The sequence below is a fragment of the Paroedura picta genome, chromosome 1 (genome assembly GCF_049243985.1).
Source record: "Paroedura picta isolate Pp20150507F chromosome 1, Ppicta_v3.0, whole genome shotgun sequence".
Lineage (NCBI taxonomy): Eukaryota > Metazoa > Chordata > Lepidosauria > Squamata > Gekkonidae > Paroedura > Paroedura picta.
This window is the reverse complement of record NC_135369.1, coordinates 162,969,767-162,983,160: the sequence shown is the minus strand read 5'-3', so window position 1 is coordinate 162,983,160 and position 13,394 is coordinate 162,969,767. Positions and strand designations below refer to the sequence as shown.

General features: G+C 44.5%; 1 protein-coding gene across 3 annotated transcripts in view; it reads right to left on the bottom strand.

Moving 5' to 3' along the window:
* Positions 1 to 696: 696 nt before the first annotated feature.
* The window catches only part of ATP6V1C2 (ATPase H+ transporting V1 subunit C2), a 30,576-nt gene continuing 17,878 nt past the window's right edge, over positions 697 to 13,394 (bottom strand). For all 3 annotated transcript variants that reach the window (XM_077310726.1, XM_077310742.1, XM_077310734.1), the window contains 8 exons: positions 12,717 to 12,808; positions 12,258 to 12,356; positions 11,533 to 11,601; positions 9,704 to 9,796; positions 7,468 to 7,561; positions 4,415 to 4,512; positions 2,824 to 2,953; positions 697 to 1,270 (listed from right to left, as the gene is read on the bottom strand). In XM_077310726.1, the coding sequence (XP_077166841.1) occupies positions 1,175 to 1,270; positions 2,824 to 2,953; positions 4,415 to 4,512; positions 7,468 to 7,561; positions 9,704 to 9,796; positions 11,533 to 11,601; positions 12,258 to 12,356; positions 12,717 to 12,808 (771 nt within the window). In that variant the 3' untranslated portion in view covers positions 697 to 1,174. The remainder of the gene's footprint in view (positions 1,271 to 2,823; positions 2,954 to 4,414; positions 4,513 to 7,467; positions 7,562 to 9,703; positions 9,797 to 11,532; positions 11,602 to 12,257; positions 12,357 to 12,716; positions 12,809 to 13,394) is intronic.

Here is a 13,394-nt window from a genome sequence, read left to right as displayed (position 1 = left end):
AAATATGTATAAGACATAAAAATAGGGTTTAAAATCTCAACAAAATAATGAAATAGGCCATGGGGAATAAAATAGGTACAATGAATACTAAGAGGATAAACACAAGAGTGTTTGTACCGTACTAGTGTTTGCCTTGCAAACTGCCAGCCAGTCAGTGCCTTAAAATTTCATGGTTACACTTTGCAGGAATTTCATTATTAGCTGTTTCATCAGACACAAATTTCTGAGGAAATAAGTTATTTTATTTTCTCAGTTCTCCCCCACATTTTGCTCTGGATTTGTTTTTAGAGATGATAAGAGCTTCAGACTAAATGTAGCAACAGGATAAAAGGGATGGAGGTGTTCTGTGCTGCTTTAACTATTCAGTGGCAACCTTGTCCCACGTAGAACAAGATTTGTAACTACTGAATGGGTTATGAATCCTACTCTCTCATTTTTTTGGGAGGGAGGATGATCTCAGTGTTAAACCCAGGGTGAGGCATCAAGTATGAAACACACTGTGTAGCAAATAAAGTGGGGGGGGGGCACAGTGGAGACAATTTAAATGATGTGTTGGGCTGGAGAATGGTTAAGGATACCCTGAATTTGAGGTGAGGATGTCTAGTTTGCCTGTTGGTTTAAAAAAAAAATGAAAATCATTCAGAAGAGACTGCATTGCACCCTGCCAGGTGTTAGCATTTCATAGATCCCCCTAAGAAATTAAACTCTCAGTTTGTATGTAACGTTACTTGCGGCAAAAGGGTTATGGTTTGTTGATTTAGTTGTACATTGAACTGCCACAGATCCGGCGACTTAAAATAATAGTTTATCTTTTAGCTAAAGGACAGCATCTTATTTTATTTAAAATCACGGTTGAGATTTTTTGTTTTGTAATTTACAAAAGACAACAAAAATAAATAAATAAAACTGTAATACCTTTACCTTATGAAGCACATTTTCTAACATGATCAGGAAAGGTTTTTATGAACCTTAACCCTTAAAAGGGAACAGGACAACAGTGGGAACAATAATAAAACTTGTGTCCAATTATTTAGCATTCCTACAAGGAAAAGGCTAGGCCCCTGTCAATACAGCCCCCTTATATTCAAAAGACATTTTGGAGTGGAGATGCATACATATTAACTTTGTTGCTCTGATGATCCATATACCCAGACTTTGGTATGTCATGCTTCTCTTAGCTGCAGTCCAGAAGGCTGAGGTCTATCTTGAAATACACATAAGGGTAATATTCTTGATTGCCAAGTTGTAAGCCGGGAATATCCATAGAAGCCTAGAAAGAAAAACTTCAGTCACATAAACCATTCACGAAACCATGTGAGGGATTACTGTATTGCAATGGTCCCCAACCTTTTTATCACCGGGGACCAGTCAATGCTTAACAATTTTACTGAGGCCCGCGGGGGGGTTAGTCTTTTGCCAAGGGACATCGCCGACACCTGAGCCCCTGCTCCACTTGCTTTCCCGGCCCCCACTGGGGGGCGCTGCCAGCAGCAGTTGCACAGTGCCATTTCAAGGGGGAGCCCCAGCCATGGCAACCGCTGGAGAGCACCAAAGCGGATTCGGTGGCAGAGTGGCAGGGCAGCCCCCGAGGCAGCAGCCAGGGAGGAGGACAAGGAGGAGCCACGGCCCGGTACCAACTGATGCACGGACAGGTTGCGGTCCCCGGACCGGGGGTTGGGGACCACTGCTGTATTGTACCAAACAGTGGTAAGTTAAGGTGATAGCAAGAGAGGTTACCATAAATTGTGCAGAATAGTTCCTTGAGAGAGGATTATTCCTACCCAACCTCTCATCTAGATCTTAGCCCAACCTGCTTTGGTTCAGCAAAGTAGCTGCATCGTATGCGTGTGGATCTGTCAACCTTATTCAAAGGCACAGACAGCCTTTGGGAAAGTCAACTGAAGGTGCCGTGGCATTTCCTTTTTGAACTTTGTAAAGTTTGTTATTTAAGGGCACTGCTGGACCTATAGGGCAGGGGTGGCCAACCTCCGGCCCATGAGCTCTTGCCATAGTAATTGTAGTCCATGGACCTCTGGAGAGCCACAGTTTGACTACCCCTGATCTAGAGAAACCATTTGCTCACTACTGTAATATTTCAGATCCTTTTAATTTGTCACCAGCCAGCCTGTGGCACTTCTGTGACCTATCTGCAAGGGGGGGGGGGGTTGGTATAAGATGTACAATTGGTGTGACTTTAATCAGGCACTGATACACAACTGTGAGGTAGGTTCTCATTACTCCCTCAGACGTTACAGCCAAATAGACTCAATACATCAGATTTCAATGAAAAGAGAGACTGTAAGGGCCAGGTCTTCTCCCTGCATGGATTCAGTGCTGAGAACTAAATAACAGTTGGAGAAAAGCCTGTTCTATTAGTAGGTGTATGATCACTTGTAACAGGCAATTGGGGTGGGGGGGGGAGGATACACAGGAGGGTAAACTGGGTAGTGAGTAGAAGTTTGGAACGGTAATCCTAACTGGTTTATGGGTGAGAAAAGTGGAGAAATTAACAGATGTGTCTCTACACTCTTAAGGAGATGAAACTTACTAATGAGAGGTGGTGATCTAAGCCTCCCAAACAGCTCTCAATTTGCTCTTCTCCCGCCCAGCCATTTGTATATATATTTTTTGTCTGCAAATTGCTGGTTTTATAGTTTACCATGTGGGTGATGGGAGTGCTCGAACTTGACAAGGATGTGGGGAGCTGAGACTTGGAAATATTTAGGGGCTTAGATTTTGTGCATTTGTTTGGTTTAAGTGGCAGCTGCGGTTGTAAGGTCATGGATCATATATTGCGTCCTTTGAGTGATAGACCATGCTTACATCCATAATACTCGCTGCTGCGACTTCATCCAGGTGTTTGAAGACTGCGTTAAGGACATCTCGCAACCTCTTTGCTGATCTCTTACTGGGCTGCAGTAGCATCGTCTGGAAATTCACTGGAAGTCCATACCTTTTGAAATAAAGTTATGGGGTAAGCTGTCGGCTAGCTCTATTTATTCAGAACGTGACAAAACACTTTATTCGGAAAATAGGCATGATGTCACAGTAATGATCTCCAATGATCTGTTCAAGGTGGTTAACATTAAAACGTAAATTCTGTAAAGCCCAACGGTAAAAGAAAAAGCTGGAACCAACCATCCATCAGCAGCATTAGGCAACATATAAAAACATCAATGCATAAACTCCATAACTAAACTTGTGGCAAACCTCAGTAGTTTACTACCTAAATAGCAGCGACATGGAGGCATTGGGGGAGGATGTTCAAGTGATGGGGTGCCACCACCAAGAAAGCCCTAGTTTCTAGTTCCTCCAGCCATACCTCTGTGGGTAGGAGTCTAGAAGAGGATCTGGACAGTACAGGAGGAGGTGGTCCTTCAGGTACTTTGGACCTAGGCCATTAAAGAATTTTAAAAGGTAAGCAAGCGCTAATACTTTGAATTATGCTGGAAACAACCAGCCAGCTTCTAAAGATCTTGCAGCCCAGATGATCTCTATATCTGTCCCCGAATAGCAATCTAGTCACTGCATTCTGAACTAACCGAATCTTCAAGACAATTTACAGAAAGCTGTTTCAACTGTGTCTGTATATAATGTTTCACTTGTTAACATTAGCTATTATTTCCTCTATCATTTTGTTCTATCGGTGGCCATGCCTTCCTCTAGCATCTGATGCCTCTGTTGACACAACATTCTTTTCTGGGGTTGCAAATATGTGTTCTATCAACAGTAGGAACCTTGTGCTGGAGTAATGAGCAGCCATAGGAAGGCTCAAGCATCATGTTGCTGAAGGATATCTGCATTATCTAAATGTGACAGCCATTGCAGCTTGACCCTCAAAAACATCACATCTTGACTACAGCAAGCCAGTTTGGTGTAGTGGTTAGGAGTGCGGACTTCTAATCTGGTGAGCCACCTGGGTGACCTTGGGCTCGCCACGGCACTGATAAAGCTGTTCTGACCGAGCAGTAATATCAGGGCTCTCTCAGCCTCACCTCCTTCACAGGGTGTCTGTTGTGGGGAGAGGAAAGGGAAGGCGAATGTAAGCTGCTTTGAGACTCCTGGTAGATAAAAGCGGCATATAAGAGCCAACTCTTCTTCAGAAATATCTGGGCTCTCTCAGCCTCACCTCCCTCACAGGGTGTCTGTTGTGGGGAGAGGAAAGGGAAGGCTATCACAAGCCCCTTTGAGACTCCTTTGGGTAGAGAAAAGCAGCATACAAGAACCAGCTCTTCTTCTTCCTTCCCCGTATTAGTTTGTGAAGTTGCAGCACCTTGGGCATGATTCAGCAACCACAGTGAAATCCTGTTAATTTGGAGAAGAGTCAAGTGGGTGCTGAAGGCCTTTTAAAAACCGGAATTGCTCACCCCTGCATACTGAGCAAAGTGGTCCCCAGTATATTGACCAACCTTACCTGAGGACAGATTCTGTGAAAACTCTGAGAGCCTTTATATGAATCCAGGCCACAAATGCTTCACTGAAGTTAACCTTCAACCAACGCAACAATGGACCCTTGGGTAGGAAAGAAGTGACATGTTACTTGCATTTGTTTTTGTTACCATCTGTATGTGTGTCCCCTCCTAAGTCAGACTTTGTGGTCCATCATCTTGTTTCCCACAAGTGGCTGACTATCATCTACAGCGGTGGTCCCCAACCTTTCTTCGGCTGGGGACCGGCAGGCAACTGCCCCACCCATGCTGCGCGCATGCGCGCTGCGCGGCCGAAATTCCACATGCGCAGCACTTTCGTGCACGTGCACATGCGCGAAAGTGCCGCGCATGCGCAATTTCGGCCGCGCAGCGCACATGTGCACATGCACGGCACAGCCCTGATTCCCTCTCCCCCCTCTCCCGCAGTAAGAAGCTTCCCGGGCCGCAAACTTGCGGCCTGGGAAGTTTTTTACTGCGGGGGGGGGCGGGGAGAGGGAACCGCGGCCCAGCGCCCTGGCCTTCGCGGCCCGGCACCGGGCCACGGACCGCAGGTTGGGGACCACTGATCTACAGAAAGCAACAATGGGTGTAGTGATGATTACAAGGTATAAAAACAGCCTTGCTGGGTCAGAGGTCACTGCCTAACTAGGTTAACCCATGCTGCTGAGCATCCCAATAACTGGCATTCAGATTGCTTCTGAACATGGAGGCCTCATTCAGCCGTCATCTAATTTTAAAACTACTCAAGCACTGTGCAGATGAGGGACGTGGCACACGGGGGGAGGGAGCAGGGTCCTGGCAGAACTAGCGGGAAAATGAGTTTAGTGACCCCCCTATATTCAGACGGTAAATCTGTGAATATCTGTGCCAGGAGAGAATGTGAGGGGAAGGCCTCTGCCTCTATGCCCTGTTATTGGCCCTCCAGAGGAACTGGTTGGCCATTGTGTGAGACAGGATGCTGGACTAGAGGCGATCTCGGGCCTCATCCAGCAAGGCTCTTTTTATACCCTGTAATCACTATGCCAGCTGTTGCTCTCTGTTGATGATAGTTTTTTATAGTTTGCTATTGGGAAACTAAAGCTTTCTGTTCTATAATCCATAACCACCTCTTACGTTCACGTTACTAAGGCCAGGCATGTCGACACTGAAAACGTTCAGGGGGGTTGTATTCGAGGTGACACGAAAGGGCCAAAAATTATATTGCGCAGTGAGTGCAATTTGGCTGTTTTGTCAGGCACCAAAATGTGTTGGATGGTCTCTCATCACCCACAGGAACAATATCCTGCCCATGTGAAATACTATAAAAGTATGAATTTGCCTATGTTTTTTAAAAGTACACACAAAAGCTTGTGGGAAAGGACTGTGACACCAATTATTTCAGTTACTAGATATTAAGCCCGCTGTGGCCAAAATACAGCGGGCATGGTGGGTGGGTGGGTGGAGGGATGGGGCGAAGGAAGGAGGAAAAGGAGAAAGAGAGACAGACAGAAAGAAAGGGAGGAAGATAGAGACAGAAGAAGAGGGAGAGAAACAGGTAGCCAGACAGAGGCAGATGGAAGAGAGGGAGGAAGGGAGAAAGGGAAAAACAAAGGGAATGCTGGGAGGAAGGGAAGGATAAAGGGAATGCTGGGAGGAACAGAGGAAGGTAGGTGGCCTGAAAGGGGACTTTGCGGCCTACTGCCGGGCCCAGGGGCTGCCCCAGGGCCCGGCAGAAGGCTCGGGAAGGGGGTGGCAGGCTTCGCGGGTCCTGATTGGGCCCTCCGAGTTTTTATCCCGGACAGAGCCCGCCCTATCTCCTCCCCTTTATCTCTTACTCCTTTATTTAATCCGCTCCGCAGGAGCGGTTAAAGATATCCTGCATTTCTCCTCAATGAGAACCCAAAGCACTTTACAACAGCCCTGTGAGGTAAATTGGTTTAAGAGTAAGTGATTGGTCCAAATTCACAGTGCATTTCCAGGGCAGAATGCAGATCTGAATCCCGCTCTCTCAGTTCCTAGTCCAAAGACTACACCATGCTGGCTTTCACCATGGCGGCTAAGCAGAAATCAGTGCACCAAAACTCAAGTCCCTATTTGCAGGCATGAGTTTCTGGATCAGGCAATGCATTGGATCCAGCAGTAATTTCCAGGGATGGAAAGGATGTCTGACAATGGAACAGGATTCTCTCCCCTCCCCTCTCCTGCTTCAGCCTGAAATGTCCCCTAAAATGCTATTCCAGGAGGTAAGAACAGTATTAGGGGTGAGACAGAGGTCTGCAATGGAAGCAGCAAAAAATGTACTTCTGGATCCAACTTAGTAAGTACTGTAAATGTCTAGAAATTCCATTCTTGTCAGTTCAACTTGGGTATAACCAATGCAATCATATGAGAATGCAGCAACAATGTGGATGGCAGAAGACTACAGTGAGGCAATTTGGACATCCAGAGCAGCAGCTCTTGGCACAGGTAAAGGTCTGAGAAACCCCCCAAAAAACCCCAAAAAACAATTTTTTCCAAGCTGTTTACTCATAAAATATGCACCCTACAGTAAATTTCGTATTTAGTGCTTAATCCTGCTGATACCACATTTAATGTCACATATCACTGACTACTTATTTTTTAAGAGTTTCAAGAGCTAGGCAGGTAGAATTTAAGACACCACATGTACCAACCAAAAGATGCCTGCGATATTTGCCTGCAGTATTTAGTTACAATCCATGCAGCACTCATCTCCCACAGATGCACTGGCAAGGGGGGAAATAAAACATACTGTGCTTTAAAAAGCATACTGTACTTTTAGCGTTGACAAAAATACAATTCGCTACCGTAAGGAAAGGCAACAGTGAAAACAGCACAATTACTGTACTGAAATACAATACTGGAAAGCCCTTACGATATTTGAGTGTCCTGGCTATTATAAGTTATTTAAGAGACTGTGTACTCACTTCCCCTCTTACCAGGAAGACAATTGTCTAACCTACTTACCATGTAGGTGATCTATGCAAACAAATTCCCCAGTGAGCGTTAGGCAAGGGCAGTCACTTTGATATGCACTTACATACTGCTGCTTCTTATCGGAAGCCAATTTCATCATTTCTTCCCTTTCACCTTTCAGTTCTTTCTCATCAAAATAGAATTCCCGCACTATGAACCTTAAGACAAACCAACACATGACTGTCATTCAGCATCTGAACCTTATGAAACAGGCACATTTAAAATTATGTTAACTGTCTTGGCATTTTTAGCTGTATAATGCAAAAAACGGCATAAATTAAGAGACAGGAAGGAAGGAAGGATCCATGTTAACATAGCTCCAGTTAAAAATAGCAGTGACTGTCCCAGGGGAGAAACATTTAGGGGCTTTTCGCACGCCTTCAAAATAGCACAATGGTTGCCAATTGAAAACGCTACTGATTTGCTGTTATGCACAACGTCGTTGACAATCTGCCACACACCTGAAACCAATCTGCAAAAAGCGCTTCCTTGTAGCGCTTTCAGGGAAATCCCCAAAAGTGGATTCACCCTCCGGAAAGCGATACACTCCTGCAACCAATCTGCAACACTAGCGAAAAAGACCTGTGCGTTAACATTGTTGCGGTTTCTACAAAGTCCCTCCCCCTGGCTCTCTTCTCTGATCTTCCGGCGAAGCGATCGCCATTTTTTTTTTCTCCGAGCGAGCGGGGATAAACGCACCAGCAAGCCTCTTTCTGTTTAGAGGCTTCCCCGGCTTCAGTCCCTCCCCTTCAGTCACTAAGCACAAAGAACAGAAAAGCCCGTTTGCTGATGTATTTTCCCTTTATTTTTTACACATTCATTCAGCCGAAAATCGGGCCCGTGAGAGGGGGGGGGTTTCACTCGGAGGGAGCGTGGCAATGATGAAATGACAGCTCAAACACACTAGGCAGCTGGATGGGTCTCTCCGTTGCAACGAATCTACACAGATTCGTTGCAATGGGTCTGTTTTTTTTAAAAAAACCTTTCTTAAAGGGAAAGGGGCTGTTTGGGAGCATGCTAACGGCTGCCCATTGGCTGCTTGACGGCCAGGGGCGGGACGAGCTTGGCAATAGCGCTTCCTTTCTAGCGATTTTTGCCGAGACCGGAAGCCTGTGGGAAACGCTACAAAACGCAACTGGATTCCACTACAAAGGCAGGTATGCATAACGACGAATTCCACTATTTTAAATGTCGATTTTTCATTCAGTGACCAATTTGCTACAAAGATCCCGGTGCGGAAAGCCCCTTAGTGTATTTTTCACTTACTGTCTTAGTAGTATCAGTACTTGTTGGTATAACAATAGGGAAGTTTTATGGGGTCTTGTTGTGCTTTATTCTTCTATTGCTGTAAACCGCCGTGAGCCCAACAGGGAACGGCGGTATATAAATTCAAAATAAACTAAAACTTTTTCCACATATTCCGTATTAATGAATCCCATGCTAGCCTTACAGCACATCCATGGTGCAAAATGTAGGGAAACTCAAAACCAATTTTACTATAGTGGCTCCACCCCATTCCAAAGTATCCAGTACTTTAGAAAGTGCTTTGAATTCTTTCTTGAATAGCCTTAACCCCTCAAAGAACTGCAGGCCACATTGTTTCTTTATCAGAAGCCAGAGCACTGAAGTGTATTTTCATGTGATCTTAAATGCACTATTCCCACATAGATGGTCTGAATGTACGCTTTATACTGGCTGTGTTTGATTTCTGGCTCTCTTCTTCTGGTCTCATATTAGCAACATTCCAGTCGTTCAAAGCCTCAAAAGTGGAAAATATGGACATGTAGAATTTAAGAGCATTAATGGATACTGGCATGAAGTGTATGGGTGGTTTCTGTTCAACAAGATAAGAAGGGATGTCTTAAAGCAGTGGTTCTCAACCTTCCTAATGCCGTGACCCTTTAATACCGCATGTTGTGATGAGCCCCCAATCATAAAATTATGCAACTGTTATTTCACAGAAATTAAACCGAAACTGGCCAATGGCGGGAAGTTCATAATTGTATATAATTATTGTTCATAATCTATATAAATTGCTTTTTTTCCCAGGGTTCCTCAGTTCAGTTCTGCCTCTTGTCCCACCATCCCGATCTCACTCTTTTCCACTGCTCCAGACAGACTAATGCTATCTCGATCTACCTCACAAGGCTGTTGTGCGGATGGTGCCCCAGCCAAGCTGCTCGCCCTGCCACAACCCCAGTAAAGGCTCGTTCAACCCCCAAAGGGGTCCCGACCCCCAGGTTGAGAACCACTGTCTCAAAGCATTCCTCCTCCCCTTATGGCATACAAATAGACAGTACTTGTTTTCTCTTGCTTTGGCTTTGAAGTCCTCCATCACTTTTCGAAACAGAGTTACCGTGAAGAGTCCTCCCTCTCCATCTTCTGCAATCATCCTGCAGGGGTGAAATGTCAAACACTTAGTGGACTTGACCAGCTTACCTCTTCTGGCTTTTATTTAGGGCACATGACTGTGAGGCATGCAGGCATGTGCTCTATTGCTACATGTGAGTTTGGGAATCCCCCCCCCCCAGTTGCTTTTTCCAGTTCTTTGTGATGAATAGAAAAATACTTCAGGATGGTTCAAAAGCCCGTTTAAAACTCTCCAAAATAGCATTATGTTGTTTTCAATGAGGAAAACAAAAAAAGTGCAACAGCTGTAAGGCCATTTTGTACAGTACCACAGCCTAAAGTTGCCAATAGATCTGAAGAAAAAGGTCCTCTACCTTTAAGAAAGACTTAAGTTTCAATTGCTCATTGTCAGGCATTCAGTCTCTATTAAAAGGACAGGATGTTTTTGTCTGTGACTTTTTTTCTTGAAATGCCTCTATGGATCAAATTCACCCCCTGCTGTCCTCACTAGACTTGCTGGGGGAGGGATGATTCTTTTTTTTTTTAGCAGTACCCCAATTCCTGCAGGCTGCAAATTAATGGTCTGTGTTTGTCCAGAGCTGAAGACAGTCAGAACAGTTGTGTACTCATAGCACCATCTTCACAGCATCCCTGTAGACCAGGCAATTCTCAAAAAGGTGTTCATTCTAAATTACCTGTGCTAAAAGCCATCATCATTGTGGTTTTCCCTCACTTCACTACCAAAGCAAGCAGAGAACAAGGCACCTGAGTTTTTAGTTGTGTTTCAGCAGGTGCTGCAGCTCTTGTATCTCAGATTCTTCTATCCAACTGTTAAAGGTACAGTAGTCTTGCTTCTCATTGTACAAAGTAATTCCTTCACCTAATTGAGCTTCTTCAAGAGGGGTTAACATTGGCAGCCTCTTATCTGGAAAACCAGATTTGATTCCCCACTCCTCCACATGCAGCCAGCTGGGTGACCTTGGGCCAGTCACAGTCCTCTCAGAGCTCTGAGCCTTGCCTACCTCACAGGATGTCTGCTGTGGGGAGAGGAAGCTGATGTGAGTCTAGCTGGTTGCAAAAAAAGGTTATTAATGAATCCTTAAATCCTGTGCATCTTTCTACATATCTTGTCCCGTGATTGTCATGGAACAGGCCAAAAAGGGAAACTTCATGCAGAGAGTAAAATTCTAAATTCCTTGTTCTAGAACAGGATTCATCTGAGTTCGAGGCCTATTATCTCTAGCAAGTCTTTACCATGCTATCAGGATACTTTAATGTCCTTGAGTTTCTCATTTACTCTCTCGGTCCCAGGGCAGTAAATGAGAGGTAGGGGGAATGCTTTGTTGTTGTTAGGTGCAAAGTCGTGTCCGACCCATCGTGAGCCCATGGACAATGATCCTCCAGGCCTTCCTGTCTTCTACCATTCCCCAGAGTCCATTTAAGTTTGCACCGACTGCTTCAGTGACTCCATCCAGCCACCTCATTCTCTGTCATCCCCTTCTTCTTTTGCCCTCAACCGCTCCCAGCATTAGGCTCTTCTCCAGGGCGTCCTTCCTTCTCATGAGGTGGCCAAAGTATTTGAGTTTCATCTTCAGGATCTGGCCTTCTAAGGAGCAGTCAGGGCTGATCTTCTCTAGGACTGACCGGTTTGTTCGCCTTGCAGTCCAAGGGACTCGCAAGAGTCTTCTTCAGCACCAGAGTTCAAAAGCCTCAATTCTTTGACGCTCAGGGGGAATGCGAATTGTGAGTAATTAGTAAGAAGGAGGCCGAACTCACTTACTTTGTAGAGCGAGGAACCACCATGTCAGAGAGTGATTCATATGTTTTTTGCCACTGTGTATAACTTGACCTGATACAAGAAGAAGAAAGGTAAGACTTAATAACATTTGTCTTTTTTGTGATGATACCTTTTTAATATTGAGAACAAGAGACAACATTAGCAAAGACTTTGATTTTATGAAAGTAACAAGATTTGAATTTAAATCCTGCTTCTTTTGCTTAGGTCACTTTCACAGTGAATGCTCATATACCAGTTTTGGGAACTGGCTTTGCTGTGTACAACTGAGCTTTGTTTCAGGAAATCCATAGTTCAGGCTGCAATCCTAAGAATGCTTTCCTGGGTATAAAACTGAACTTGCTTCTAAATGGATTTGCTTTTAACACCTCTCTTGAACTTGGTCTCTGACATAACCTCTGTATTAATGCATTCTAAGTAGTTATACATGTCAAAAGTCTATTGAAGTCAATGGTCTCAGAAGGGTCTAATTCTACTTAGGCTGGCACTATGAATGGCCTGTAAGGCACCATTCTTCAACTTTAAGGCCCCCTGTCTGCAATATTTGAGCCATGACCTTTCTTCCAGAGTGGTTGAAAAGAACTTTGACTAAAGCAATATATAAATGCTAAGTATTGCCCTGAGTCCTTGGAAGCTAGGAAGGCAACTAATAAATGTTTCAAGTACATATATGTTTTAACTCCATCTGCATGAGGACCAAAGTTTCTCACTTGGGAACTACAACAAGGAGAGTGATGAGATATTCGGAATTCAATACGAAGTCTTCTTTGTTCACTATGTCAGTTAATGTGCGTGTCAAGAGATTTCCCCTGAGAAAAGATAAAGACAGAAACGATTAGTAGAATAATTCCTCAGTGCTATAGATCCATTCGGTATCTAGATGGTGCATGGTTTTGACAGCTCCATTATATGGCTGGATATTTGTAAGGGGACCTGTAGCATCATTTGCACTCCAATTCTAAGTCCCACAAATTTTATAGGAAAGATATTAAGCCCCCAAAACTTCTATGAAGTACTTTCATTTAGCCCTCGTCCAGGAAATTCTCTCTGTCTATTAAGTTTTAAATTTATCTTCTGCTCCTCTACCATTACAGCCACAAATCAAGTCCCACTTATTCATTTTAAAGCCCTATTCCTGCAATTGGCATCATGGACATATGTATACTTACGCTGTTTTTCTTTCCAGATTCAGGAGGTTTCCCTTGATGCTGTTGTACACAGCTGCTCGGGTTTTTAAGTCTGTTTCTATCTGTGTAATTTGCTAAATATAAAAAGGACAAAATCCAGCTCAGTAATATAGACTCTATTTACTTATATAGTACCACAAATCCAGAAAAAATTAATGAATGTGGATTTTACAGCTAAAGTACAAGAATTAAAGATACTGTTCTGGTTTGGTCACACATGCTTTCCTTGAAATGCTACAGGGGAACAGGTGACTTATGTTTTAGAAAGAGAGACATTTGAGATGACATCCTTGTTTTTGCTTGAGTTTATTTTTTGTACATCTGTGTAAGAATACTAGTAGAGGTCCAAAGGGTCTCTGAGGGATATCTGAAGGACCACTTAACTGCCTGCGCCCCTCGCAGAGCTCTTCGCTCTGTGAGTTTAAACAGGTTGTTGATCCCTGGCCCATGCCTGGGATCAACAAATGCCTGACCTCAACCAGGGCCAGGGCCTTTTCGGTCCTGGGCCCTACCTGGTGGAATGAACTTCCAGAACAGCTGAGGGCCCTGCCAGAGTTCCGCAGGGCCTGCAAGACAGAGCTCTTCCACCAGGAGTTGGGTTGAGGCCACGGCATAGGTCTATATGGCCCCTCTGGCACAACTAAATGAAGAAGGCCGTTA